Source organism: Pelodiscus sinensis, chromosome 3 (genome assembly GCF_049634645.1).
Source record: "Pelodiscus sinensis isolate JC-2024 chromosome 3, ASM4963464v1, whole genome shotgun sequence".
Classification (NCBI taxonomy): Eukaryota; Metazoa; Chordata; order Testudines; family Trionychidae; genus Pelodiscus; species Pelodiscus sinensis.
This window is the reverse complement of record NC_134713.1, coordinates 163,442,532-163,468,149: the sequence shown is the minus strand read 5'-3', so window position 1 is coordinate 163,468,149 and position 25,618 is coordinate 163,442,532. Positions and strand designations below refer to the sequence as shown.

The window sequence follows — 25,618 nt, the reverse complement described above, 5'->3', positions numbered from 1 at the left end:
CTTTGGAGAAGGAATGAAATGGGGCCAGGGCAAGAGGCAGCAGAGCAGCCCCTGGCTAGATGTAAGCTCTGGAAGGGAGTTTGGGTGCCAGAGGGGTTCCTGGTCAACGGGAATGCCCCCACCCCAAGGACCAGCTCTGCAAGAGTGCCGAGTCCCCCAGCCACCCCTGTGCCCAGGAACCCTCCAGCCCCTTGCGCTGAGCCCCTCAAGAGATGGTTGCAATACCACAGTGCCCGTAAGAAATTGCAGTGGCTTTCACTCCTGTGTATCTCACTAGCGAAGTAGTCATAGAAAAGTGACAACTTCCCCACACCTGGAAACCAAGAGACGTCAGCGAGCGGGGATTTCTCCAGGATGAGTAACAGTTTCTTCTCGTCTGGAATACAGAAGGTCATAAGAGTCAACGAAGTGAAGGTCGTGTCCTCTTGTCATTCGTGACGCTCCCTATTTCCTCCAGCTGCCTATCCCTGCCTCCTCGCCCCGCACCTTGCCCTTCTCTCCTCTCGCGTCCCCTTGCCTCAACTCGCCCTTCCCCGGCCGATCCCGCCTCCTTTCCCAACGTACAGCGCCCTCGGCCATGTAGTCAGTCTATTGGCACGTACTCAGCTCACCTAGAGCCGTGCCCCGCCCCAAGGATCCCGCACTGCAGCCCCCGGCGGCGCCCTTCTCCGCCTCGCCCCCTTCTCCCGGAAGAGGCTATGTATGGTCACCGCCCCAGGGCGCCCAGGTGAGGCTGCGCCCGCCCAGTGACTCACTCAGTTTCGCCAGGGGCCGCGGGGCTTGCGCGCCCTGCCCGCAGGTGGGTGTAACTGGAGAGGGGCGGCGCCTGGCCAGGCCACTACCTGCGGAACCAGTCGGGCGGCTCAGAGCGACTGGGAGCGGTTCCCCGACGTGCACGCAGCGCTCCGCTCTCCCGCAGCCGACAGGGCCAAGCGCTCCGCTCTCCCCGCAGCCGACAGGGCCAAGCGCTCCGCTCTCCCCGCGCGCCATGGAGCTCCTCCGCGGGGCCACGCTGCTGCTGCTGCTGGCGGCCCTCGCCGCCGTGTGCTGGGCTCAGGACGATCAGGGTGAGTACGGGACCGAGGCGCCGCTCTGTGGGTCCGGCCCCGCGCCCCAAAGCGGCCTCTCCCGCGCGGCGCGGCGCTTCACGCGGGCTCTCCTTGCTGGGCGGGGGGCAGACGGAGCCGCTGGCTGGAGGAAGCTGGGTGGGAGCCCCTGTCCTGCTCCCAGCTGCCCCACCCTGCCCGCAAGCGACTCCGCCATGCGAGCTCGAGAGAGCCCCCAGTGGCTGGGCTGTGAAGAGGCTGCGCAGAGCGCTTCCTCCGTGGCGGTCTGGGGACAGACAAAGGCATCTGCTGGGGGCCGGCTCGGCAGCTGGCATGGAGCTTGCGGCCTCAAACTCCAAAGTTCTGCTTTCCAGTTCCTGATCCCATGTTCCCCATTTGGCCTGGTGTTAGTCACTGCAATGAGCTTTGTCTTGGTAATGCTGATAGCCCCATGGGCATCAAAGCTGGGACCTCTGGGGCTCCATGTATGAGCCTGTACCACATGAGCTAAAAGCCAGCTGGCTAATAGCTGAGATTGCCCCAGAGATGTGCTCTCTCTAAGTGGTCTTAGTGCCAGTGCATGGGACAGTGTGCCATACCCTGAAGATGTATGGGTTAAATCTGCTCAGGTTCACCAAATGGCAAGCTGCTAAAATAGGTAGGTTGGCCATGTGTGTGCCCTTCTCCTCCCCCCCCCCTTTTCCTCTTTTAAGGCTCACATACTCAGAGATTCTTTTTTAAAATCTCTTTTAGCTTGTAGCTGTGCAACAAACAAACGCACAACCAACTGCAGTATGAGTTCTGGCACCTGTCAGTGTACATCCTTTGGCTCTCAAGTCTTAGTCAACTGTCAGACACGTAAGTATGACCTTCTCAAATTGATTTGGTGGACAGCTGCTTATGGTTATCTTTTCAGGTGGCAAATATCTTCTTAGATTTGGCCACTGGACTGCTTTGTCAATGATCGGTGCTGACTGCTTCAGGGAACAGTGCAGAAGCCACAAAATGGCACTCAAGGAGTAACTCTCCCTTAGGGAAAGCTTCTTCCTAACTCTGTTTCTGACTTGGACATGTTCTCATGCTCCTAGTCAAATTTGTTTTCATAGCTAAATAAGTTCTCATTCAAATCTACATATATATGTCCATTCTTTTTCATCCTTGTCCTCTGTTCCCTGGTGAGGCATTTCATGGAGTACTTTTTTTGGTAAGGTTTCCTTTTAGCAGCTTTACAATTGCTGCCTTTTTAATATAACCTCATTCTACTTTCTAAGCAAACCAAAAAACTGATGTTTTGAACCAATGGTTTTGGTAAGTTTCAAGATTCAACTTTTTTTAACTTCATAGTGACTTCAAAATGTCTGCTGATGAAGGCAGAAATGGCTGCCTTAAAGAAGTCTGGTCGTCGGGAGAGACCAAAGCATGCATATGTTGACAATGATGGAATTTATGATCCTGACTGTGAAAACAGTGGCAAATTCAAGGCTAGGCAGTGCAATGGAACCTCCTGCTGGTGTGTGAACACTGCTGGAGTAAGAAGAACTGAAAAGAGTGACGCAGACCTGCAGTGCAGTGAGCTAGTCAGAACAAGGTCAGTCTTGCAATAGAATATGGCATAACAATGTGATAGCATGTGATTTGCTCACTGTATTTTGCACATAAGGGAGAACTTAGTGTATATGTGAACCATAAATCCAGTATTCTTGACTCCTAAGAACTTAACCAGTTTTGATACTTCATTTAAAATGTCAGTGTGTGCAGGGGTGGTGGAAAGAAGTTTCTTTTCCCATCACAATCTCTAAAAATAAATATCAGCTATCATTGACCTTAACATGAGTACGCAAAATATTTTAATACGTTGGCACACCTGATTTTGTAGATATTTGAAATATTTGCTCTAACTTCTATATTTTAGCTGGATCCTCATTGAAACACAACATGGTGAGAGAAGTAAAGATGTGGATGTTTCTCAGTTGAAGGAGTAAGTGCATCACAATAAAATTTCTGATATCTGTGCTATAGTATGCAGTAGGGGATGTCTATTTCTCACTTGTACATTAAAGAAGGGCAGTCAATTCAAGTGTTTAACTCAAAACAAAATGACTGCTTTTGGTGAGAATGTTGTGACTAATTGTTAATCATTCTTATAATAGATTATCACTTTAAATGTAGATGAACCTTTGATCTGACCCATTATGTTGTCATGATGCTTTCCTACATTTTCAAATACCAGTTTAATCTCTGAAATCTGGGACTCAGGTCATCATTTGGCATTGCTGTAACATTAAATATAGGCTGGTAAAACTATGGAGCAGGAAACATACACTTCTTCACCAAGTAACAAATTTAATTTCTATTTTTTTAACTCCCATCATCAGCGTGGTGGCATGAAGGGACATACAGATGTTTAGCATATCTTACACATACATACCTTGCAATGATGGCTTAAAGTGCCATTTGAATGCCTCTTCTCGCTTTCAGATGATCTTGTAAATAAGAAGTGGGCAGCATTATCTGGCATAAATGTGAACAATTTTATCATTAGCTGAACAAGTAGTAGAAACTGAGTGTATTTGTAGGCTCTAAAGTTTTACATTATTTAACAAAATAAATATGCTTAAGTTGTATTTTAATGGAAAATGGTATGAGGAATATTCAATTTACTTTTTTTTACAGTGCAAATATCTATAATAAAAAAATTAAAGGGAGCATTGTATTAAATGAAGAAAACAACAGTAAATTGTATTGTCTTAATTGCATTGTTAAATTGCAATTACTAGCAATTTTTTAAAATTTCATGATTAAATCAATCACTTGACAGCCTTAGTTTAAATTAAGTGAAATACAGTATTGCCAAATCTAAGAATTTTTAGTAAGGACATCAAAAATAAGTGACTGTCTGGTTTGAGCTTTTGAGTTACTTATGTCCCACCAGCCTACTCTTCCTGGCAACTGTGAGCGCTAGAACTGTAAGACTAAGGGCTTGTCTACACTGGCATGTTTTGTCACCAAAAACTGTCTTTGGCAACAAAACAGCGAGGCTACGACTACACTACCTTTTTTTGCATAAGAGGATATTCAAATGGTGCACTCATTTGTATATCTTCCCATTCTTTTTGCAGAAGAGGATTTGCTGATAAAAAGCCTCATGTAGATGGGGCCATTTGTTGAGAAAAAGGGAGGTTTTTTGCAAGTTCCTGGAAATCTCAATTTTTGAGCAATATGGGATCTTACGAAAAAGGGTTTTTTTCCCAACAAATGGCCCTGTCTACATGGGGCTTTTTATTGACAAAACCTCTTATGCAAAAAGAATTGGGAAGAAGATATGCAAATGAGTTTCCACCAAAAAAGGCAGTGTAGCTGTAGCCTGAGTGTTTACATTGCAGTGTGACTTTTGTCTGGTGAAACACCCTGTTTTGGTGACTACATTTCCAACCCTGCAAGAGACTTGTCTTTCTCCTCCCTTTATTGTTGACAAAAACTGTTTGTGTTGAGAGAACTGGCTTCTGCCAGTATCCCACTTGTCTGCCCTGATGGCTGTACTCAGTGTTTTGTGATCTCCACTTCCCTCCTGACATGTGCCCTTCCCTTTTCATAGTTCTGGGAAGTATCTGACTGCTGAGTGAGCTGCTCAGTTTTCAGAACAAATCATTAATGCTTCTGATCCGCCCTGCTAGGAACACAGCTGCAGGCAGACTGCTGCTACAGAGGGAGGGCTGGAGGCATGCTGCTTTGACATTCTTCAGCACAGAGAGCCCACAGAGCTATGAGGAAATCCCAAGAAGTGCAGGGATGAACTCTGCCTTCCCACAACACTGCACTGTGGGCCGCTTACCCACACTGCTTTGGCCTTACCTGTTATCAGGGTGCTAGCAATGTGGTCATGAAATGTCAACAATGGGATGCAGAAAAACTGGTTTTCAGTCTTGGTGATTTGCATGTAGACAGCACTTCCCAGTGCAGACATAGCTTAAATCTGTCATATTGCTTAAGACTAGGCTAAGGTTTAAAGGGGGGCAGAGGAAGTGTAATATTGCAAGCATCACAATACCTGACTCCATTAGTTTTGATTTGGCTTTCAAAATGCTTTGATAAACTCCCATGAAAGCGCCAATTGCCTTGGAGCAATTGTTATAGGTTGTATATAATTCTTCCTACAGGGCGCTTTCTCCAATATGTTTGGGGGAGTGTCTAGAGTTGCTCCATTTTAATATTGTATCTTCCTGCAGAACCATCAAAAATGAATTTAGACGACGTTACTTGTTGGAACCAAAGTATATACATGATGTTGTGGTAAGAGGTGTACTTCTTTTTTCTTAGAAATGGGTCTGGAAATCAATGTAATATTTTAAGACTAAGGGCTTAGTTTTGTTTAGGGTTGAATAGAAGGGATGGAGGCATTGTATTATAGTCATTCAGTTGACTAAAGTAGAAACTGAGGGGTATGCAGTTGATGTAAAAATGTGGTGTTGGTTTTTTTAAAATGTAATTGCCAAAAATCATTGCAAAGTCTGCAGCGTGTGTAACTACTATATGAAGCTCTAGTTTGATTCTGTAGCACCTGCAACGAAGCCTCTTGGAGTGAGGCTTGCAAGGGCTGCTGGCCCTGCTTCTGGGGAGGCTTCACTGTTGGCTCTTGAGCCCTCTCCCCAGGAGAGGGGCTGGCAGTCCCTTCCAGCCCAGCTGCAGGCGGGAGAGAGAGGGGGGCTGTCTGGGATAGGGATGTTAATGGTTAACTGGATACCTGGTAAGCATTATCCTTAATGGGAGCTGGCAGCCTCATGCAGAAGTGGCCCTGAAAGTGGCAGCAGCTCTCGCAGCCCCACTTGAGGCTGGAAGCCGCAGTCCTGCGTGGGCTGGGAGCTGGCAGCTCTGTGTTGGGCTGGAGCAGCCCTTAACGTTTAAGCGGTTAACTAACTAAATGGGATTTTACATCCCTAGTCTCCAGTGCCTACATCTACATTAGACTGTCAAAAAATTTTTTCTTCATTCTCTCTCCAATAAGGGGGAGGTGCCTTGTTTCGAGGAATCTTCTGCTCAAGGATGTCTTTGAGACACTTCCCTTTCATTTGAATCTTGTTCTGCCAGTCTTTTCATGAGCAGCTCAACATTTTGGTCACTTTTTAATTGAAAAAAAAATAGAGTAAAGGTTGAGGCAAATTCTAATCACATACACTCTCCGAAAAAATTCTAAAATTCTGCCTACCACCATATACGTAACCACTGCATGGTTCAGATGTAAGTTAAGAAGCATTTAGTGTGTTTTGGTATTTCCACCTATAAAACTCATCAATAATATTAAAAAGCAGAATATGGAATTACTGTCTAGTTGCTTACAAGGAAGTGATAACCGTAATACTACTCTTCTTTTCACAGTATGAAAAACCTTTAATCATTATTGAACTGAAGCAAAATGTTTCCCAGAAGTCTTCCCAGGACGTGGATATAGCTGATGTGGCTTACTACTTTGAAAAAGATGTAAGAATGTAATCAGTCAATTGATTAAAGTAAAGACTGAAGAGTATGCAGTGCCTAAATCTGATTAAATTTTAGAGTTGGAATTTCTCCATTCTCTCTCCAAAAGGGAAGTGCATTAATACTTCCAAAACAGTGACTTTTAACAACTTTATTCAAGTCTACTGGCCAATAATTTGAGCTGTATCCAATGTTGTTTATATGGATTAATGCATAAGAGCATGATGCTAATAAGTGTTTCTTCAACCTCCCACAGGTCAAAGGTGACTCTCTACTTGTGACTAATCCACTAGTTATTAATGTCAGTGAAGAACCTCTGAAACTTGATCAAACTCTAATCTACTATGTTGATGAAAAGCCTCCAGAGTTCTCCATGAAACGTCTGACCGCTGGTGTTATTGCAGTCATTGTAGTGGTAGTACTGGCAATTGTTGCTGGAATTATTGTTTTGGTAAGTTTAGATGAAAAGAAATTGGTACACTTTTTGTGCCTGCATTCTAAACCATTCTCTGCCTTGAGCTCCGGGGGCTCTTCCTCCCACCACCAATCAGACACTGGAGAAGGGAAAGGGACATGCAAAGGAGTGGACCTGTTGTACAGAAGGGGAAGGGTGAAGAGGCATATTAAGATTTGATTGGTTGCTGTGCCCTGGAATAGGCAAGGCAGATAGTCTTTGTTCTCATGTGTACATTCCAAAAAAAAAAAAAAAAAAATCCACAGTACATAAGTTTGGGCCAGCCTAATGTAGTAAGTGAATAGCAGAAACTTTTCTTCCTCCTACGTTTGGGGCTACGTCTGGACTTTCCGATTAAAAAGTGGCAAAGTGCATTCCGCAATTTGCATACATTTTTTTTTTCCTCTAGTTTTGTTAGAAGAGGCTTTCTCAAAATTTGGCCCTTCTACAGTGAGCCACATTTTGGAAAAATCTCCATTTTTTTCGGAAAAGCCCTTCTTCCTCATTTCGACAGGGCTGCCGAAAGGGCACATCTGCTCTTCTGCACAAAATTTGGAAGAGCAGACGCATTCCCTGGATGCGGTGGATTTTTTTTTTTCTGGGATATGTCTGGTATCCCGGGAAAAACTCCGAAGTCTAGACATAGCTAAGGACTTAAGGATGTGAAATACTTAAACGCTGAACAGGCATGAAGCTTAACTCTGAATTATGGTGCTTTAACTGTCTAACCTAGGGTGTGTGTGTTTTTGTTTCTTTTAAACAGGTTATCACTAGGAGAAGGAGGGGGAAGTATGAGAAGACTGAGGTAAGTTCTAAAGGACTCAAAACACTGTATTAGATACAGACTTTTATGAAAGCTAACTATGTGGGATGTCACCAAGATTTTTTGCGGGGGTGAAAGTAACTTGCATTTCTTTGAGTTGCTGTCATACCACAATCCACCCTCCTGCTAGGGAGCCTTCAGGGCAGGAGGTTGAGGGGTAGGTGTGATGAATTTAAGCATGGGGTGGGGAGAGACCCAAGGTAGGGGGTTGGAGAGCTTGGGAAGGTGGTGGGGGGGTGTTCAGGAGTTGCTATGCAGGGCTCAGGGCAGGGACCAGAGGGAGGGGGGCAGGAGGGTTGAAGTCTCCCCCGGTTCATACCAGGACACTGCTTGTTCTTCCCCTTCCTATTGCTGTCAGGAAGTTAAGAGGAAAGGGAAAGTGCAAGTATCATTCTCGTTTGCATCTGGGGGTCTACACTGGGGATGTTAAATATCGGTTAATTGAATAATCGAGTAACCTCATGAAGTATTGATTAGTCGTCTAGTCTGTTCCCCAGGGGCCGGACCAGCAGCAGCCCGGGGTGCCAGGCAGGAGCTGGTCTGCAAGGGGAACAAGTTTAAAAACCAGCTCCTCTTGCAGACTGACTCCTTGTCGACCTGTGCTGCTGCCTCTGATAAAGTAGTCTAGAGCATTAACCCATAAGCTATTACATCCCTAGAATACACTGTTTTGAGGTGCATCATTTTCTAATATCATAGGATTTTCATTATACAAGTAATTCACTTGGCACGAGGGGTAGTCTGATGCAGAGAGGAAAATTAAGAGGCCCCGAGAGGCATAGAGCATATCACTTTTGCTTGGCAGACAGCAGAAGCTAAGAACTAATTCAAACTAGGGATGTGAATGGTTAACTGGTTGCCCAGTAGGCATCACTCTTAAACTTAACTAGTTAAATATTAACTAACTCAGTGGGATTTTAATGTCCCTAATTCAACCTTTGGGTTCCTTGAACTAGCCCTGGCAAGCCTACAATTCTGATGTTAAAGCAGTAGAAGCAGCAGCACCACACTAGACTAGATAAGCCATAGTTTGAAACAAGGCAATGTCTGGGGAGGGGAACCTTTTTGGGGCTGGGTACCATACACCCACAGAGAAGTCATTTGGAGGCCACACAAGTAAGTAAGCAAGCAAGCCAAAAAAAAAAAAAAACCCAACACCTCACTGATCTGGACCTCGAGGAGGGAAAAGAAGCATTCTCCTCGTCTGTCTCATATTCCAGCTCCTTAAGGCCACTTGGGGAGGTGGTGGCAGTCAGTCCCCATTCTCCTACTAGCTCAATTGCCTCAAGCTTCAAGGCTTGGGGTTCCCTCCACCCCGCCAACGGCTGGCTTCTGGGGGCCCAGTGTTAATAGACCTTGTGAGGGGCGCAGGCTCTGGGATAAGGCCAAAGTGTACAGGAGGGAGCTGCCAGAATGTAGCATCTGGGCAAGAGGTAGGATGCAGGTGTGGAACATGGGATCTGGTCCGAGGAAAGGGGAAGAGCCCTAAGCTTTGAAGGTCTGATAGAGGCAAGCCGTAGGTTCCTCATCCCCGATCTATGCGTTTGTCTCATTCAAATCTCTTCCTTTTTTATTTACCCCTCCCTCTTCCAAAATTTGTCTAGCACCGTAACAGACCTCTTACATGAGCTGAGATAATACACATTTGGTGCACTAAGCGCAATCATGTATGCCCTGGCATTCAGTTCCCAGTTACTGCGTTAAGCTTGTTCATAATTTTGTATAGTGTTCGTAGATGCTGCAAAGTTAAGCCCATGAGTAAATATTTTCAGGATGAGGATTTTATTTTCTATTTGGCTTAGTGAAGCAAGGCCCTATGCCTTTGCCCATGCATGCCAAACTCTAGCCTTGAATTATGCAATCATGGGATGAAAATGGCTGGCTACGACTGGGTGTCTTGGCGCAATAGCAGAGCTAATAGGAGAACAGTGATTGCCATCATCTCCCTCACCCCAGCATCTTTTAAGGGGGTAAACTGTCTTCCAACCAGTGTTCCCTCTAATTACCTATGAAGCTGTGCAGCTTAGAAGGAACACTGCTTCCAACATCTGTACCATTAATATTCTCTTCTTCCTTTCTCACCAGATAAAGGAAATGAATGAAATGCAAAGAGAATTAAACCCATAACTGAAGTTAATAGAAAACAAATCATGAATTACCAAGAAGGCACATGGAAGTGAAGCAAGACCAGAAGTGTAGATTTAAATTTTTCTGTCAGTGGTCTACAGTGGGGGGGGCGGGGGGGAGAAAAATGTAACTTAGTGATCTCTCTAATTCTAATGAGCGTAGATTGGCAACATTGGTATTAGTATTTACCCTGTCTAGAGGGAGTGGGAGAGAGAGGTACAAGTATAATTTGGGAGCTGGCTTACTCTCCAAGGGTATGTCTGCACTACAGAGACTATCGAAGCTGCCGCTGTCAATCTTCCAGTGTTTTGAATTAGTGGGTCTAGTCAAGACACACTAATTCGAACTGAGAGGGGCACTCCTGTTGATGCAGGTAGTCCTGCTTCCATGAGGAGTAAGGGAAGTCGAAGGAAGAGTGTGCTCCCTTCGACTTCCTGCAGTGTGGACAGTGCCAAAAATCAAGTTAAGGTACTTAGACTTCAGCTATGCAATTAATGTCGCTGAAGTTGCATTCTTAATTCGACCTTATCCTGTGGCGTAGACATAGCCCAAGAGATTATATTGAGCTGAACTGCATAAGAATTGCAGTAACTTGCTTGTCAGAGTATATACATCTGTCTCAAGCTTCCTATTACAAATAATGAAAAATCAATCTAAATATACTTTTTGGAAGCTGGCCTTGTTAGGATATAGGAAAGATTCAGAGTTCTATAGCTATTGGGCTTGTGTACAATTGAATATGGCTTTGTTTTTAAGGATGTTTGTATGTACGTGGTCTTTGATAAACTTGCTGTAACTTTTTTTTTATTACTTGAATTAATAAAATTTTGAAAACAAATTGACAGCTCCCTCTTCATTATACTGATTTGATATTATTCAGGCAGTCTAGTTTAATCAAGTTGCACTCGGTACTATCCTCTTTGCTCCCCTGCAAAAATATCTACAGAAGAAATTAAGCAATTCAGACATAAATGTGATATCCTCTTCCCATAGAAATTCAAGTACCATATCTTATGAGCCACCTAAACATCCTTACTATATTGACTAGTTCTCTTTCTGCCTAGACACAAAGACTACGTCTAGACTGGCATGATTTTCCGCAAATTCTTTTGACGGAAAAGTTTTCCATTAAAAGCACTTGCGGAAAAGAGTGTCTAGATTGGCACGGACGTTTTCCGCAAAAGCATCTGTGGCCAAACTAGACGTGCTTTTGCGCAAAAAAAGCCCTGATCGCCATTTTCACGATCGGGGCTTTTTTGCGCAAAACAAATCTGAGCTGTCTACACTGGCTCTTTTGCGCAAAAGCTTTTGTGCAAAAGGACTTTTGCCCGAACGGGAGCAGCATAGTATTTCCGCAAGAAGCACTGATTTCTTACATGAGATCGTCCGTGTTCTTGCAGAAATTCAAGTGGCCAGTGTAGACAGTTGGCAAGTTTTTCTGCAAAAGCAGCTGCTTTTGCGGAAAAACTTGCCAGTCTAGACACAGCCAAAATGTTTAAGCTTTTGTTTTCTGACATGCTTGTTGCAGTCATGAGAGGAACTGTTATGCCATGTTTGTTTTAAATGGATACGTTATATCAAAGACTACCTGGTTATTCATGTTGTTTACCAACACAGTAAATGTATGTATAGCTTTGGTTTTTGGGGATGAGTACTTAAATTCCCAGAACTTAGAGCATGCAGAAAGAATTTGTCCTACCCACCTTCTTAGCAGAGCTGTGCAGCAGCATGTTTGCAATCCTGCACTCGCTGTCCTATTGGTAGAAGGTAAGCTGCATGCCCCTTGTTTGGGGGGGGGGGGGAGGAGGAGGAAGGGGAGGAGACTTCACACACTACCCCTGCCCCCGGGCCAATCATCATGGGTCACATTGGTGGTCTTCCACCTCCTTCCACAGAGCTGCACATGGAGGGAGCAGCTTGGAGCTGCATTGTGGCAGGGAGAGAGCCTGCCTCAGGGTCCCGCTGGGCTGCTATCTGGGAGCTGCCTCTGCAAGTGCCTCCTGGCCAGTGCCTGCCTTTGGCACCCCAGCTCCTCCCTTCCCCCAATCCTCTGTTCAGCTCACCACCTAAATCCTATACATTTCCTTCCCTCAGGCCACAACATCCAGATCCCACACCTCTCCATAAGGCCAGAATTCTTTTGTGGACCCTGCATCCCAATACCCCAGGTCACCACCCAAACCTTCTACATCCTTCCTCCTCATCCCCCAGGTCACAAATCCTTCCCAGACTACGTACCACTTCTATACTCCAGAGCAGAATCCTCTCCTGCACCATAAACCCTCCTGGATCCTGCACCCCAATTCCCTGCCCTGGTCACCACCCACATTTTCTGCAACCCAGCTCCCCCTGCTTCAGGTCACAACTCACTCCCAGACCTTGTACCCCCTACTTCACCTTTCCCCCAAGTCAGAATCCTCTCCTGCACCCCAATACCCTGTCCCAGGTCACAATCCCTTCCTTGACCCAAACTCTGACCCCACACTCTCTTCTGCACCCAGTCTTCTATTCTGAGCTGTCTTCTGTACCCAATCTCTATCGCGGACCCTCATTCTATAGAAAAGGGCAGTCCTTGACCACTTACCAAAATCTTGGATTGGCCCTCCCATAAAAAATTGCCTATTCTTGCCTCAAGAGGTCATCTAGAGCCAGGGATAAAACACAGGATACCTGATCTCCCATTTCTATTGCTCACTACTAAACAGAAGTGAAACCCATTTGGAAAACATCAAATCCTCTGATATTTAGAGGTGCCACTCTGTTGATTAATATAAAGACAAGAAGTCACTGTTAAGGTTGCAGCAGGCCATCCTTAAAAGCATGGAAATAATCATGCAAAGCCTTAACAGCCACTAAGCTTAGTTTTTGTTTGCTAATTATACTGTACAAGAGTTAATGCTGTGGTAGTGCAAAGATCTGTTCCAATGGTCACATAATGAAGTCTGTGTAACTTTGTTTTCTAAGGGCTTGTTTACACACACTAGCTGTACAGTTTCAACTATTTAGAAAAGTTGGACATATACAAATCCATGGGGCCAGATCTAACTCATCCAAAGGTGCTGAGGGAGTTGTCTGATGTGATTACAGAGCCATTAGCCATTATCTTTGAAAACTTGTGGCAATCATGGGAGGTCCCAGGTGACTGGAACCTAGCTTTAAAAAAAAAAAAAAAAGGAGAATCTGGGAGACTATAGACTGGTCAGCTTCACGTCAGACCCTGGAACAATAGTGGAGGGGATACTCAGGGAAACCATTTTGAAGCACTTGCAAGAGAGGAAAGTGATCAGGAATAGTTAACATGGATTCACCAAGGGCAAGTCATGCCTGACCAATCTGATTGCCTTTTACGATGAGGTAACTGGCTCTCTAGATATGGGGAAGGTAGTGGATGTGATCGCTTCTCGGCCTTTTGGCTAAGATCAAGTGTAGTACCTTGATGTTAGCAAAGCCTTTGATACGGTCTCCCACAGTATTCTTGTCAGCAAGTTAAAGAAATATGCATTGGAAAAACAGACTGTAAGGCGGATAGAAAGCTGGCTAGACCGTCGGGTAGTGATCTACAACTTGGTGTCTGGTTGACCGTAGGTAGCTGTTGGAGTGCCACAGGTTGCTTCAGGACTGGTTTTGCTCAAGATCTTTATTAATGCTCTGATTGAAAGGATGGATTACATTCTCAGCAAGTTTGCAGATGATACCAAGCTGGGGAAGAGGTAGATATGCTGGACTCAGAGGGTCCAGAGTGACCTAGACAAATTGGAGGATTGGGCCAAAAGAAATCTGATGAAGTTCAACAAGGATAAGTGCAGAGTCTTACACTTGGGACGGAAGAATCCCAAGTACTGTTACAGGCTGTAACTGGCTAAGGAGCAGGTCTACAAAAAAGGAACTAGGGATTACAGTGGATGAGAAGCTGGATATGAGTCAACAGTGTGCCCTTGTAGCTAAGGCGGCAAACAGCACATTGGCGAACTGGTAGGAGCACTGCCAACAGATCCAGGGAAGTGATTATTCCCCTTTATTTGGCACTGGTGAGGCCACATCTGGAGTATTGCATCCAATTCTGAGCCCCCCATTACAAAAAGGATGTGGATGCATTGGAGAAAGTCCAACAGAGGGCAACATAAATTATTAGAGGGCTGGAGCACATGACTTCTGAAGAGAGGTTGTGGGATTTGGGCTTGTTTAGTCTACAGAGGAGAAGAGTGAGGGGGGATTTGATAGCAGCCTTCAACTACCTAAAGGAGGGTTCCAGAGAGGATGAAGGGAGGCTGGTCTCAGTTGTGACATAGAATGGGAAGAAATGGTCTCAAGTTGCAGTGGGGTATGTCTAGGTTGGATATGAGGGAAAACTATTTTGCTAGGAAGGTGGTGAAGCCCTAGAATGGGATACTTAGGGAGGTGGTAGAAATGCTGGGAGAGCTGTTTGCTGTAGAAACATATCTGAAAGATGAGAGATCAAAATATCAGATTTCCTTCATTTTAGCACTTTCTGTGCTTTTTTCCTAGTTTAGGAAAATAGTTTTGTTTCCTTTTTTAAAAACCCACCTATATTAAAAGATTCTAATCACCATATCCAGCTTTACAACACATTAAATATATTATCTTCATTTTCCATTTGCATAAGATCTGTAGGCTAGGGAGCAAGCATTTTTTTAATCTCTGTAAAAAGTGCCATATAAAGATATATTTTATAAATCTTTAATTATTTAAATAATATTTAATTTAATTATTTAAAGCGCCGCTTCATTTTCCTATGTCTGGTAGCCTAATCTACATGCCTCTGTTGCCAGAGGCATGTAGTCTAGACTACCCTATCTTATGAAAAAGCACATCGCTTTTTTGTTGTGCTTTTGCTGAGTAGACACTCTCTTTTGAAAGAAGTTTTTCCCAAAGAACTCTTCCAGAAAAGCTTCTTCCGAAAAAAGCCTGCAGTCAGAGCCAAACTAAGATTTTCTGCGCCTGGGGCAAGCTAATAAACTGCACCCCCCCTGCTCAAAAAATTGATAACATTCTTATTTTTTTGGTATTGATTTTATTCATTGCACATATTAATTGCACATATATTGAGATTGCAAATAGATGACACTAAAGATATAAATGAAATAACATTTTAACTTTCTAATTTTTAATTTTGCACCCCTAACTGTACTGCACCTGGGGCGAGTGCCCCACTTTTGTTACAGCTCTGCCTGCAGTCTAGACATAGTCAGAGAGACAGAACTCTGCCCTGTTGCTTCACCAATCATTATGAAGACTTTAATAAAAGAGTTCAAAAAAGAACTAGATAAATTCATGGAAGATAGACCCATCAATGGCTGTTAGCCAGGATGGGTAAGAATGGTGCCCGTACTCCTTTGTCACAAGCTGGAAATGGCTGCCAGGGGAGGATCACTTGATGATCAGCTGTTGTGTTCATTCCTTCTGGGGTATCTGGCACTGGACACTGTCGGCAGACAGGATACTGGGATACTGGGCTAGAGGGAGCTTTTTCTGAGTCAGCATGGCCATTCTTATGTTCTTCAGTCAAAACCAAAAGTGCTTAACACTAATGATTTTTTAAAAACTCTCTTGATGTTTGTACGCGTGGGCTTGGCACTATGGGCGCCCCACAGGCAACGGGGTTGCGCTGAGGTCTCCAGTATGTACTGGGTAGGTGGGGGGGCCGTGAACGAAAGGGTCCGGCGGGCACGGCCACGGGCTCTCAGCTAGCAGGGAGCCGCGCACAGCGCTGGGCCAGCGAGCAGCTCTCGGGCAGGCAGGGCCGGGGCAGCGCTGCGGAGTGGCGGAGCGGAGAGGCCGGCGCTAACCACGCTGGGGGAGGGGGAGGTAGTGCCAAGAATAGCGCCCCAAGCGGCTCCCCCGCAAGCCCAGCGCCACCGCTCCGCTCGCAGCGCGGCCGTCGCTCCGCCCCCACGGGCCGATGGGTGGGGCTAGAACGCGGCCGGCGGGCGACGTTTCGGCCGGCCGCGCGCTGATTGGCTGGGCCGCGTGGCGGCGGCGGGAGATTGCAGCATGGCGTCGGGGGAGTCGCTGTGGCCGGAGGGCGCGGGCGCCGACAGCGGGTTCGTGCGCGCGGTGCTGGCGCTGCCCGACAAGCCCGACACCACCGTGCGCTTCTTCGAGCGCGGCGAGCACTACACGGTGCATGGCGGGGACGCGCTGCTGGCCGCCCGCGAGCTCTTCCGCACCCGCGGCGTCATCCGCCTGCTGGCCGGGGGCCCAGGTACGGGCGCGGGGCTCGTGGTGGCGGGGGGCCCGGGCGCACGGTGCCTGCCCCGGGGCTTGGGCACGCGGGGCTGCGCTGGGCTCAGCAGCGGCGTCTCCCGCCTTGGCGGTGCTCACAGGGTAACCTAGCCCGGTGAAAGGGTGTGGGGAGAGCGTCCTGCCTCGTGCTGCGACCCCTTGTCCCAGCTCAGGCCCGGTCGCGCAGCCTGCGCACGCCCCTGTGTTGCCGCCCTTGTTTTGGTACTGCAGCTCTTCCCTCCCTGCAGCGCGCCGCGGCAGCTAACGTGCCCCTCTTCGCCTCTGGCGTGGAGTTTGTTTGTTTGTGTATTTATTTAAATATTTTGACCCCGCCTCTCTATTTAAAATAGTCGAGGTGGCTTACAATTTTTTTTTAAACACAATACAAATATATAAAGTTTGTCTTTCACTGTGCTCCAGAACCTTCTCAGGAGCGGTCACGGCTCCAGATTTTTGCTTGGGGATTCGGGGTCATGCTTACCATTGGAGGGACTGAGCAGAAAGTGTGACCTTGCTTCTGCATGCATGTGTAACGGTGGTATGCGTCTATAAAGACTTAGGAAGCTTTAACAGATCTCCAGGGCTACGTCTACACTGGCCCCTTTTCCGGAAGGGGCATGTTAATTTCAGCTATCGTAATAGGGAAATCTGCGGGGGATTTAAATATCCCCCGCGGCATTTAAATAAAAATGTCCGCCGCTTCAAAGAAGGAATAAGATCCTCCGGAAAAGGGCGCTTTTTCCGGAGGATCGGGGCCAGTGTAGACGTTCTTTTCCGGCTTTTCTAAAAGCGGACATTTAGCTGAAATTAACATGCCCCTTCCGAAAAAGGGGCCAGTGTAGACGTAGCCCAGATGTTTACTATGTCAGTATTGGGGACCAAACAAGCATTGCAACAGTGCAGTTATGTTAGAGCAACATTATGCAGAATTGTACTCCTCAGGCTACTCTGTTTAACAGGGAGTTGCCATATTTCAGAGTAAGCCTCTTTACTAAAACTGTAATGCGTGGCTTCTGATGACTTTGAGTGACATCTCAGATTATGCCTATGGCAAACCACCCATTTACATGAGAAATACAGGACAGAATAGATAAGTTGGAGAAATGGGAACAATGCATTATGGGGTGCCAATGTACCTGGGCTTGCTCTGAGCAAGAAATTCATTGCTGCTTTGTGTTCAGTAATGAAAGTGTTGTGTGTGGTTGCTTAAAGGAATAAGACTGGTGCTTTAAATTATGTTCAGTCAAGGTCATGTCTACACTATGGGTATGTCTACACTTCAGAGAAGATGAAAGCTCCTGCTGTCTATCTTCCAGCATTCAAATTGGTCTAGTAAAGTCACTCTAATTTGAATCAAGAGGGGCACTCCAGTCTCTGCTGGTAGTCCTGCTTCAACAAGGAGTAAAGGAAGTTCAAGGGAGAGTATGCTCTCTTCGATTTTACGCAGTGCGGACAGCACCAAAAGTTGAGTTATAGTACTTCGACTTAAGCTATGCAATTAACATAACTGAAGTTCCATATCTTAATTTGACTTTATCCTGTAGTGTAGACATATCCTCGAGATAAGGTTGAATCTACGGATGTTAGCGTATAGTAATGTAAACAGTTAACCAATAAGCCCAGACTTATTGGTTAATCCTAATGACCAGGGCTCGCCAAGAGGCGGCAAGCCCCGCTCGCCAGCCGCACGATTTCGTGATCACGCTGCACCGGCTCTTCCGGGTTGTAATCTACTTGCCACGGGCGAGTAGAATACATTATTTGTCGAACCCTGCTAATGACTACCTGAACTCCCCCTCCCTTACCCCGCTTTCTCAGTATCAGAGGCAGCAAGTAGGGGGGAAGGTAGGAGCCACTGCATTTGAGGAGCTAGCTGGCTTTTAAGCCTACTCCCCAATAACACTGGATCCCATGGAGTTGCCTGCTCCATCCACCCCCACGCTGCTGCCTCTTGTGATGGTGCAGTCACAGAAGAACCATTGGGGGTGTTTCCTAGTGTGCGGGCAAAGCCACTGACCCTTGCCTCTTTGCTCTCTGGGGCTTCTCACCACCCTGTCCTGCTGGGCCAGATCTCCTGGTCTCCCAGGCCGACTTTGGACAAAATACGTCATGTTACATATACGTAACACAAAAAAGTCTTTGGACAAAATACCTTTTGTAACCTATCAATTTTAATGTCACAATCTGCTGGATTTGTAGATCTTATTTTGATGTATGTATCATTCTTGTATGTAATATTAGAAATATGGGGTTAGAAATGGCTTATGGTTTTAAATTTGCAAATGAAAGCCATCAGGGGTCTTTCTAATGCAGGGATTCCTCAATGGCTGTGTAATTACCTGTAAACAGTCTCCTTTATCCTTGAAGTCTAAGGAGTGGTTGGTCACAGGAAGACATGTGACCACTCCAGTTGGTGGGGTCTGACTGGTAATTTTCCATGGAAGGGGAGAGTGTAGAAAGAAAGAATTCCCATTCAAAAGGAAGGCTATTTAACATGCAAAGTTTCAGGCTTTTTGTCTTTGGCTGGCATGACACCCCAAAGAAGGGTTTCCGGGTTGCTGTGCCTGAAACTTCATTCTCCTCACACCTGAGATGATTCAGTGTCTGCATTGCTCTTCTGGAGTGTGTGTGTGATCTCAGCTCTGCCTTGGCTGGGGGAGACCAGGAGACCTGGCCCAGCAGGAGAGTGGTGAGTAGCCCCAGAGAGTAAGGAGGCAAGTGTCAGTGCTTTTACACACCAGGAAGCAGCCCCAAGGGGGTGTGGTGTAACCACGCCCCATCACACTCCTCTGTCTCAGGGTGCCATGGTCATGCTGTACAGGCAGGCCTGTGTGTTGAGCGAAATGGAACCACAGCTGACATTCAGTTCTATTGACAAAGTGGAATGCCAGTTCTAGTGCTGTGAGACGAGCACAGATTGGTTGGATCATGTAATGCTGCAGGTATGGGATGATCAGTAGGGGCTGCAATGCTTCTGAATGTGCAAGGTAATTTTTGGAACTTTGCAAATGGCTTTCCACTGCCCTGAAGCACATAGACACCTGAAACCTGCTGTGACTATGGAGAAGTGCATGGCAGTTGCCCTGTGGAAGCTTGCAATGCCAAACAGCTATCGGTCAGTTGGGAATCAGTTTGGAGTGGGGAACACAACAGTGTTATGAATGGCCATTTTTGAGACTCATGCACATTTCTCTCAATGAGGTGCCCCTGTATTCAGTGTGCTTGCCTGTAATCGTTGGGATGTCATCGAGTAGTTGAGTACAGAATTAACCAATAAGCCTAGGCCTGTATCCGAGAGAGAAAGGAGAGGGGGGAGTGGGAGCTGGAGCCAGTGGTGTGGGGAACCAGCTTTTTAGGATGGGTTTCCCATAAGCACTGGATCCGGGGCAGCAGTGTGGGATGGAGGGAACAGGCGGGAATGGGGAACTAGCTTCTAACAGGCAGCATCAGGGGAGGACAGGAGAAGTTGCTCTGTAGGATGCCGGAGCAGCTTCTGTTTGCCCGGACCCCTTGCAGACAAGGGCTGCTGCCATGGACCAGCTTCTGTCTCCAGCGTGTCCAGGCTCTGTGGGATGGTCATGGGGAGCTTCTTCCACCCTGTGCTGCTGCCTCTGTATCAGAGGCAGCAGCATGGGGTGGCAAGCGGGAGCTGATCTGCGCAGGGAGTTGCCCCCGGGGACTATCAAATAGTCGTATAACTGATAATATTTTTTGCAGTTACACGGCTATTCAGTTAATTGCTATCTAATATCCCTAGTAATCACCCAAACAACTTCTGAGGTAGAAGCAATATAAGGATTGTTGTTCACAGATCATACATTTTTATTTAAGGAAGAGAGTGGGGAAAGAAAAGAAGTCCATGATGGGAACCCAAAGGGGGAGGGACTTAGTCACAAGACGTACAGCCTTTTGCCTCCTGAAGTCCTGGAGATGTAGGCTGCCCCAGAATTCCCCCTGCCCCATGTTCTGGGACCCCTGGGGGTAGAGGCAATGGATCTGGGGGAGGAGGGAAAGTTATTTTGTATGGGGTGCATTCTGAGGGGGAGTGAGAGGTTCTTCTCCAGGAATGCAGCTAGGTGTTCCATTACTGCTGTCGGGGGGTAAAAATAGTCTCCTGTTGCCTCGCTTGCAACTCCCTGTATGCTCTCTTCTCCTGCCATTCTGCCACCCTGTCGTGCTTCTCTACCCACATCTCCTCCAGGAGCATATTCTTCCACTCCACTTGCTCCTTAAACCTGTCTTCACCTGCGGATCTGAGAGAGGGACAGCTGCTGGAGGTGGCGGAGTATGCAGCAAACTGCCTGCTGTTCCCGCTGTAATGAAAAGTTGCAGGAGATACATTGTGTTAAATCTAACCTCAATCTATTAATATACACCAAAGGTTTCTGTAAAGACAATAGAGATACGGTCTGTACAAGGCCAACGTTTTGCATTAAAGCAGCCATTGTACAGCAGGTACATAGAGTTCTCAGAGGAGCATCTGGACTCGTGTGGTTTGGAGGCAGACAGGCACATTAAGGGGCAAAGTTGTACGGGTGAGAGTTGGGGAATAGTCATGCCAGTGGGGCAGGGCAGCTTTCCTCTGTGTCCTGCTCATGTGGCTTCCTGAGAGCGTTCTATTTTCCTATCGCACAGGAATCCGAAGGCAGGAGGAAAGGGCAGAAGGGGGTGCCAGAAGCCGAAGCCATGCTAGTAGTAGCAATAGCCAATAGCTTCCACTCCTTTTTCATCCAGATTGATTCAGAGAAGGCAGATACCTCACATGGCAAACATAGTGATAAGGAGCAGATGCTGATTGAGCGTGACCAGAAACCTGGGTTTTATGCTGCTATGTTTTTGTGGTTCATTGACACCAGACCATTTACTGGTGGCTTGGTGTGGGCAAGTGTCCTACCGTGGAGGGTGGAATAAGGCTGGCCTCCCCAGAAACTTTTTGAGAGTGATCAGAGTTCTTATCTGAGGGTTTCATGGAGATATACAGGGAGGATTCCTGCTCCATCTCCAAACACGTTAACAAGCTGTTCCAGGCCCCTCACGCCTTAGAGCGTGCAGCACATCTCACCCAATTGCATTAACCCACTTGTAGTAAGAAAAAAATTGTGAACTCATCAGAAGTGCCCTCCCTGGGATCAGTACTCCACTGTGAGATGTCCTGGTAGGAGGCGATTGGTTTGAAAGTGATAAAAAGTTCTTGACTCTCGCCAGTTGCCCATTCTCCGCTGCTGCCATCATATTGTTTTCCACTCTGCGGCCAAGAGTGTCTTGGTTGGACTCCATGGTCAGGCTTGGGAAGCTGGTTGAGTGCCTCCCCCTAGAATCGTATATTGCTGGTCATAGAAATGGCATATTTGTGGCGATGTACCAAACTGTCTGTTTGCCTCCTTTGTTTTGTGGTAGGACTGCCTTAGCTCCTTTATTTTAACTCGGCTTGGAGTCTCTGGAATATCCTTTCTCCACCATGGCCTCACAGATATCAGCATTTCTTCTGCTGGTTCGGAGCTCGGACAGAATGGATTCCTCTCCCTACGCTTCAGTGAGATCCAAGATCGCTTGCATACTCCATGCTGGTGCTGTTTTGCACCTCTGGGAACTGGAGCTTGTGGGACTTCAAGCCATGGCCGCATGTGCTGCTCAGGTGTGCTGCCTGCTGTGAGGTGTGCACTCAAACTTTCCTGTGGCTTTCTGCTCATCTGGAGAGCAGTAGAGGTGCAAGTTCTGACTAGAGTGCTCAAAGTGGGCACTGTGGGATGCCTCCTGGAGGCCAAGAACTTTGACTTTCGCCGATGCTGTGTCTATACTACCGTATATTTGACCAGACAAGGTCAGGAATTACATTACTCCTCATAATAGCAGGAGTACCCAAAATCGACTTCAGCAGCCGTTAAGGTTGACTAAACAGACTTGGTAGTGTGGATACATTGGTCAGAAAATTGACTTTATGTGCCTATATTTGGTCTAAACTCTTAGGATATGTCTACACAGCAATATTATTTCGAAATAACCAGTGTTATTTCAAAGTAACTTAGTTCGCATTTACACAGCTGTAACCCTCATTGTATGAGGAGTAAGGAAAGTCGGAGGAAGAGTGCTCTATTTTGAAATAAGTGCTGTGTAGATGCTCCCAATTTTGAAATAAGCTATTTTGAAATAAGCTGTGCAAATGATGTAGGCCCGAGGTGTCTGCACTCCTGTATCTTAACTCCACACAGAGAGAAGAGGATGGAGGGAGCTTGGCAATGCAAATCTGTCACTCACGCTTTGTGTGTCTGTCATTCTCACAAATGCACACTGTTCTTCCCTCTCCTCTCTGCTCCCAGGGTGGGCGGGACTAGAATCCACCACCCTGTGCTCCCCAGGCAAATACTATATCCTGTAGGCCACTCTGGAACCCACTCCACCTTCAGAGGGTCTGTTATCCTGCTTTCCTAATGCAGGAGCCAGCTCCATCCCTGGGGCAGCCTGTTTTGGCTATCTGGTTGATCCAGGGGAGGTGGAAGCTTTGTATAGTTATTTGTGTAGCTTATTTTAAGTTAAGCCCTGCTGTGTAGACACACTTAGTGTAGACCAGGCTGTTGGAGAAAGTAATTGAATACTGGAAGACCTTGTGGGTCAGGGTTTCAAATCTGCATTCACATTAGATACATTAAGATTTAAGAGTCTAAACACGTGTTTTTAGAACAGTAAGTATTTGTTTACAGGTCTGTGGACTCTTGAAACTTATGCCCCTTGGGCATTTCTGCAATGGACCATAGGTCTGATGTGACTAGCCAGAGTATAATACATAGAGTATAATCCCCAACCTTGTACTAAGGACTGTAGGAAGGGAGGTGTTGAAACTTGCTGTGCTGGCTTTATACATGCTTGGATTTGTGAGTGATTTCCACTCCCCTTGCTCTACAAAGCAAGTGTATGGCGGCGGCGGCACAGCTCTGGCTCCGGGATTTGAGCATAAGTTTTGTGTGCATCACCTGGAGGGAGAGGCGCGTCTGTAGCGGTGGCTCTGGGACCCAAGAATTAGGTTAGGGCGTGGGTGTGTGGGTGTGTGTATACGTATACGTATACATATACCTGGCTCTAGTCTGGGGGGAGAGAGGGAGATTGGGTTGGGGGGCGGGGGGCGCACAGCGTCCCAGGCAGCACGTCTCCAAGCCGGTTGCTAAGCGCACGGGCCTGGAGGGAGATGCGTGTGACTGTAGTGACGGCTCCGCTACCCGAGAATTAGGTTGGGGAAGGGGATTGGGTTGGGGGTGTGTGTGCCTGGCTCTGGGGAAGGGGAGGGTGTACCTGGGGGAGGGGAGGGGATGGGAAGAGAAGCCAACGTGCTTCCTGAGACCTAGGATCCCCAGGTAGTGGCCCTAGCTGTCTCTGTCCCCTCCCCCTAGCCAAGCCCCCACCCCCACGAGTACCTTGTCCCACCACCCTGCCCCCACCAGCACAGTTGGGGCCCTATTAGTGAGGCTTGGGGGTTTTTGGTTTTTTGCATCTCACTTGTGAGGCCTTGACTGACTTTTCTGTGGGTCAGTGACTCCTGACTCAAAACAGGTTCCCTGCCCTTCTCATAAATGAAGACAACGCTGAAACATTTTGTGTTGACATAATATTTTATTTAAAAATGAAGCCTGGCCAACAAGCCCCAGTTGGGGCCAAGCCCCCATCTGGCCACAGCATCATAACACTCCTGCACCCCCTAGACCCCAAATCTGAGCCTATCATACACTGGAACCACCTGTCCTGAGCCGCTCACATCCTCAAACTCCTGCATCCCCCACATCCCCAGTCTTTTGCCACAACACTCCTGCACCATCCACATACTGCATATCTGTGTCCTGAGCCCCTCATGCCCTGAGCCCCTCATGGAAACTCATGCACCCTCACAGCCACAGGCTTGTAGCTTGCTCAACACCTCAACACTCTCCAGCCTGGAGCTCCCTCTCTGAGCCAGCATCCTCGTCTTTACTTCCTCCTGCACCCAAATTCCCTCCCAGAGCTTGTACCTCTTACCCCTTCCCAGTGCTTTTTTTTGTGATGGTATGCCCTGGGATGGTGTACCGGCACCTATTTTTCCCTGGGGTGTGTGTGTGTGTGTGTTTTTTCCCTCAACAACTCTGCCTCCCCCCCCCCCCCCTCCGCTGCCCCTGGTACATGACTCTTCGTGCTCTATCCATCGCTATTTTGGCTCTTCGTCTCTAACCGGTTGGTCACCCCTGGTTTATACTATCACATCCCTACATGACACGTATATTTAGGATCACTGGCCTGTACAGAAAGTTGCAAGTGGGGGCTTTTTTTCCAGATTAGAAGATTATAGTAGGGGATGTTGAAATGCTTATAGTGATGTTGGGAGATCTTGCATACCCTTAAATGTAATGGCTCCCCATGAAACCTTACACGAGAAGCCTAAATTTGGTAAGGAGTGGTTCAACAATATGCTCAGTAGCTGCAGGATAACCATGGAATATGCATTTGGTAGTTGAAAGGTTCTCCCTTCTGGCAGGTTAGACCTGGATAATATTCCTATAGTTGAAGCCATGTGTTGCATAATATTTGTGAAGGTAAGGGAGAAAAGTGTGCTCAGGGATGGACTGCTGAGGGAGAATGGCTGGCTGCTGCTTTTGAGCAGCCAGATACCAGGGCTATTAGAGGGAAACAATGGAACAATTTGAATCAGGGAGGTTTTGAGACAGCATTTTGAAGATGGAAATCAGTAGCCATTTCTTCTCATGAGTGTTGCCATTTCTTCTGATTCGAATGTAATTCATTGGTATAACTATTGGTTGAGATCTGCATGGATCCTGCTATAGTTGTAAGATTTGTAGGATAATAGGGTCTTATGCTTAATATTGAAACTTATCAATATATAAAAAGGAGAGATGTTTCATATTTGGTGGACTTAAGAGAAAAAAACAAACGTTTTGTCAGTTACACACTGTTTCCTTAGGATATTGGGCTTTATGGTGATGTACACATTTTTTAGCAATGAATAGTCATGTGTAGGGCTTGACAAACAGCGGCAAAAACTGCTCACCAGCTCCGTACTGTGCATGCGCAAGACCCGCATTGCACATGCACGTGCCGCCGGTGAACGGGGTGTGCAGCTGAAATGTACTCCCCAAGGGCGAGTAGATTTTTATAGTTTGTTGAGCCCTGGTCATGTGGCACCTTAGAGACTAACAAAAATGTGCATATAGTATCATGAGCTCTTGTGGGCAAAACTCATGTCATCAGATGATATGAGGTAGAGTGGAGGGGAAAAAAAAGGGAACCTACAGAATAAGAAGGGAGAGGGAGGAAAAAAATTACCTGTCAATCGTCGTCCTGGTGCTAATGAGGCTAATTGAGTGCACTGGAAGTGTCTCATACTTAGCTTTTGATGTCAATAGGGTGTTGAATGTAAGGAAAACTAGTGTTATAATACGTTAACCAGTTCAAGTCTTTGTTCAGGCCAAGGGAAAC

At 46.7% G+C, this 25,618-nt stretch overlaps 2 protein-coding genes and 1 pseudogene across 2 annotated transcripts in view; all 3 read left to right on the top strand.

Annotated features, from left to right (window-relative positions):
- The first annotated feature begins 929 nt into the window (after positions 1 to 929).
- On the top strand, positions 930 to 10,760 carry EPCAM (epithelial cell adhesion molecule). Its single transcript, XM_075925391.1, has 9 exons — positions 930 to 1,067; positions 1,800 to 1,904; positions 2,391 to 2,634; positions 2,959 to 3,024; positions 5,273 to 5,336; positions 6,420 to 6,521; positions 6,775 to 6,969; positions 7,736 to 7,777; positions 9,881 to 10,760. The coding sequence occupies exons 1-9, from the start codon at positions 989 to 991 to the stop codon at positions 9,920 to 9,922; spliced, it is 939 nt and encodes a 312-aa protein (XP_075781506.1). The 5' UTR covers positions 930 to 988; the 3' UTR covers positions 9,923 to 10,760.
- A 2,555-nt stretch (positions 10,761 to 13,315) lies between these two features.
- On the top strand, positions 13,316 to 13,375 carry LOC112546195 (U2 spliceosomal RNA; annotated as a pseudogene).
- Positions 13,376 to 15,879: 2,504 nt separating this feature from the next.
- Positions 15,880 to 25,618, top strand: part of MSH2 (mutS homolog 2) — a 92,015-nt gene continuing 82,276 nt past the window's right edge. The window contains exon 1 of the mRNA XM_075925390.1: positions 15,880 to 16,145. Within this exon, the coding sequence (XP_075781505.1) occupies positions 15,935 to 16,145 (211 nt within the window). The 5' untranslated portion in view covers positions 15,880 to 15,934. The remainder of the gene's footprint in view (positions 16,146 to 25,618) is intronic.

What these genes read in the sequence shown, in the direction of transcription:
- EPCAM (XM_075925391.1), top strand. Translation starts at nt 989, where the DNA reads ATGGAGCTCCTCCGCGGGGCCACGCTGCTGCTGCTGCTGGCGGCCCTC. An exon ending in CTTAGTCAACTGTCAGACAC is followed by an intron (nt 1,905 to 2,390) that starts GTAAGTATGACC and finishes TTAACTTCATAG; the next exon opens with TGACTTCAAAATGTCTGCTG. An exon ending in TTGCTGGAATTATTGTTTTG is followed by an intron (nt 6,970 to 7,735) that starts GTAAGTTTAGAT and finishes TCTTTTAAACAG; the next exon opens with GTTATCACTAGGAGAAGGAG.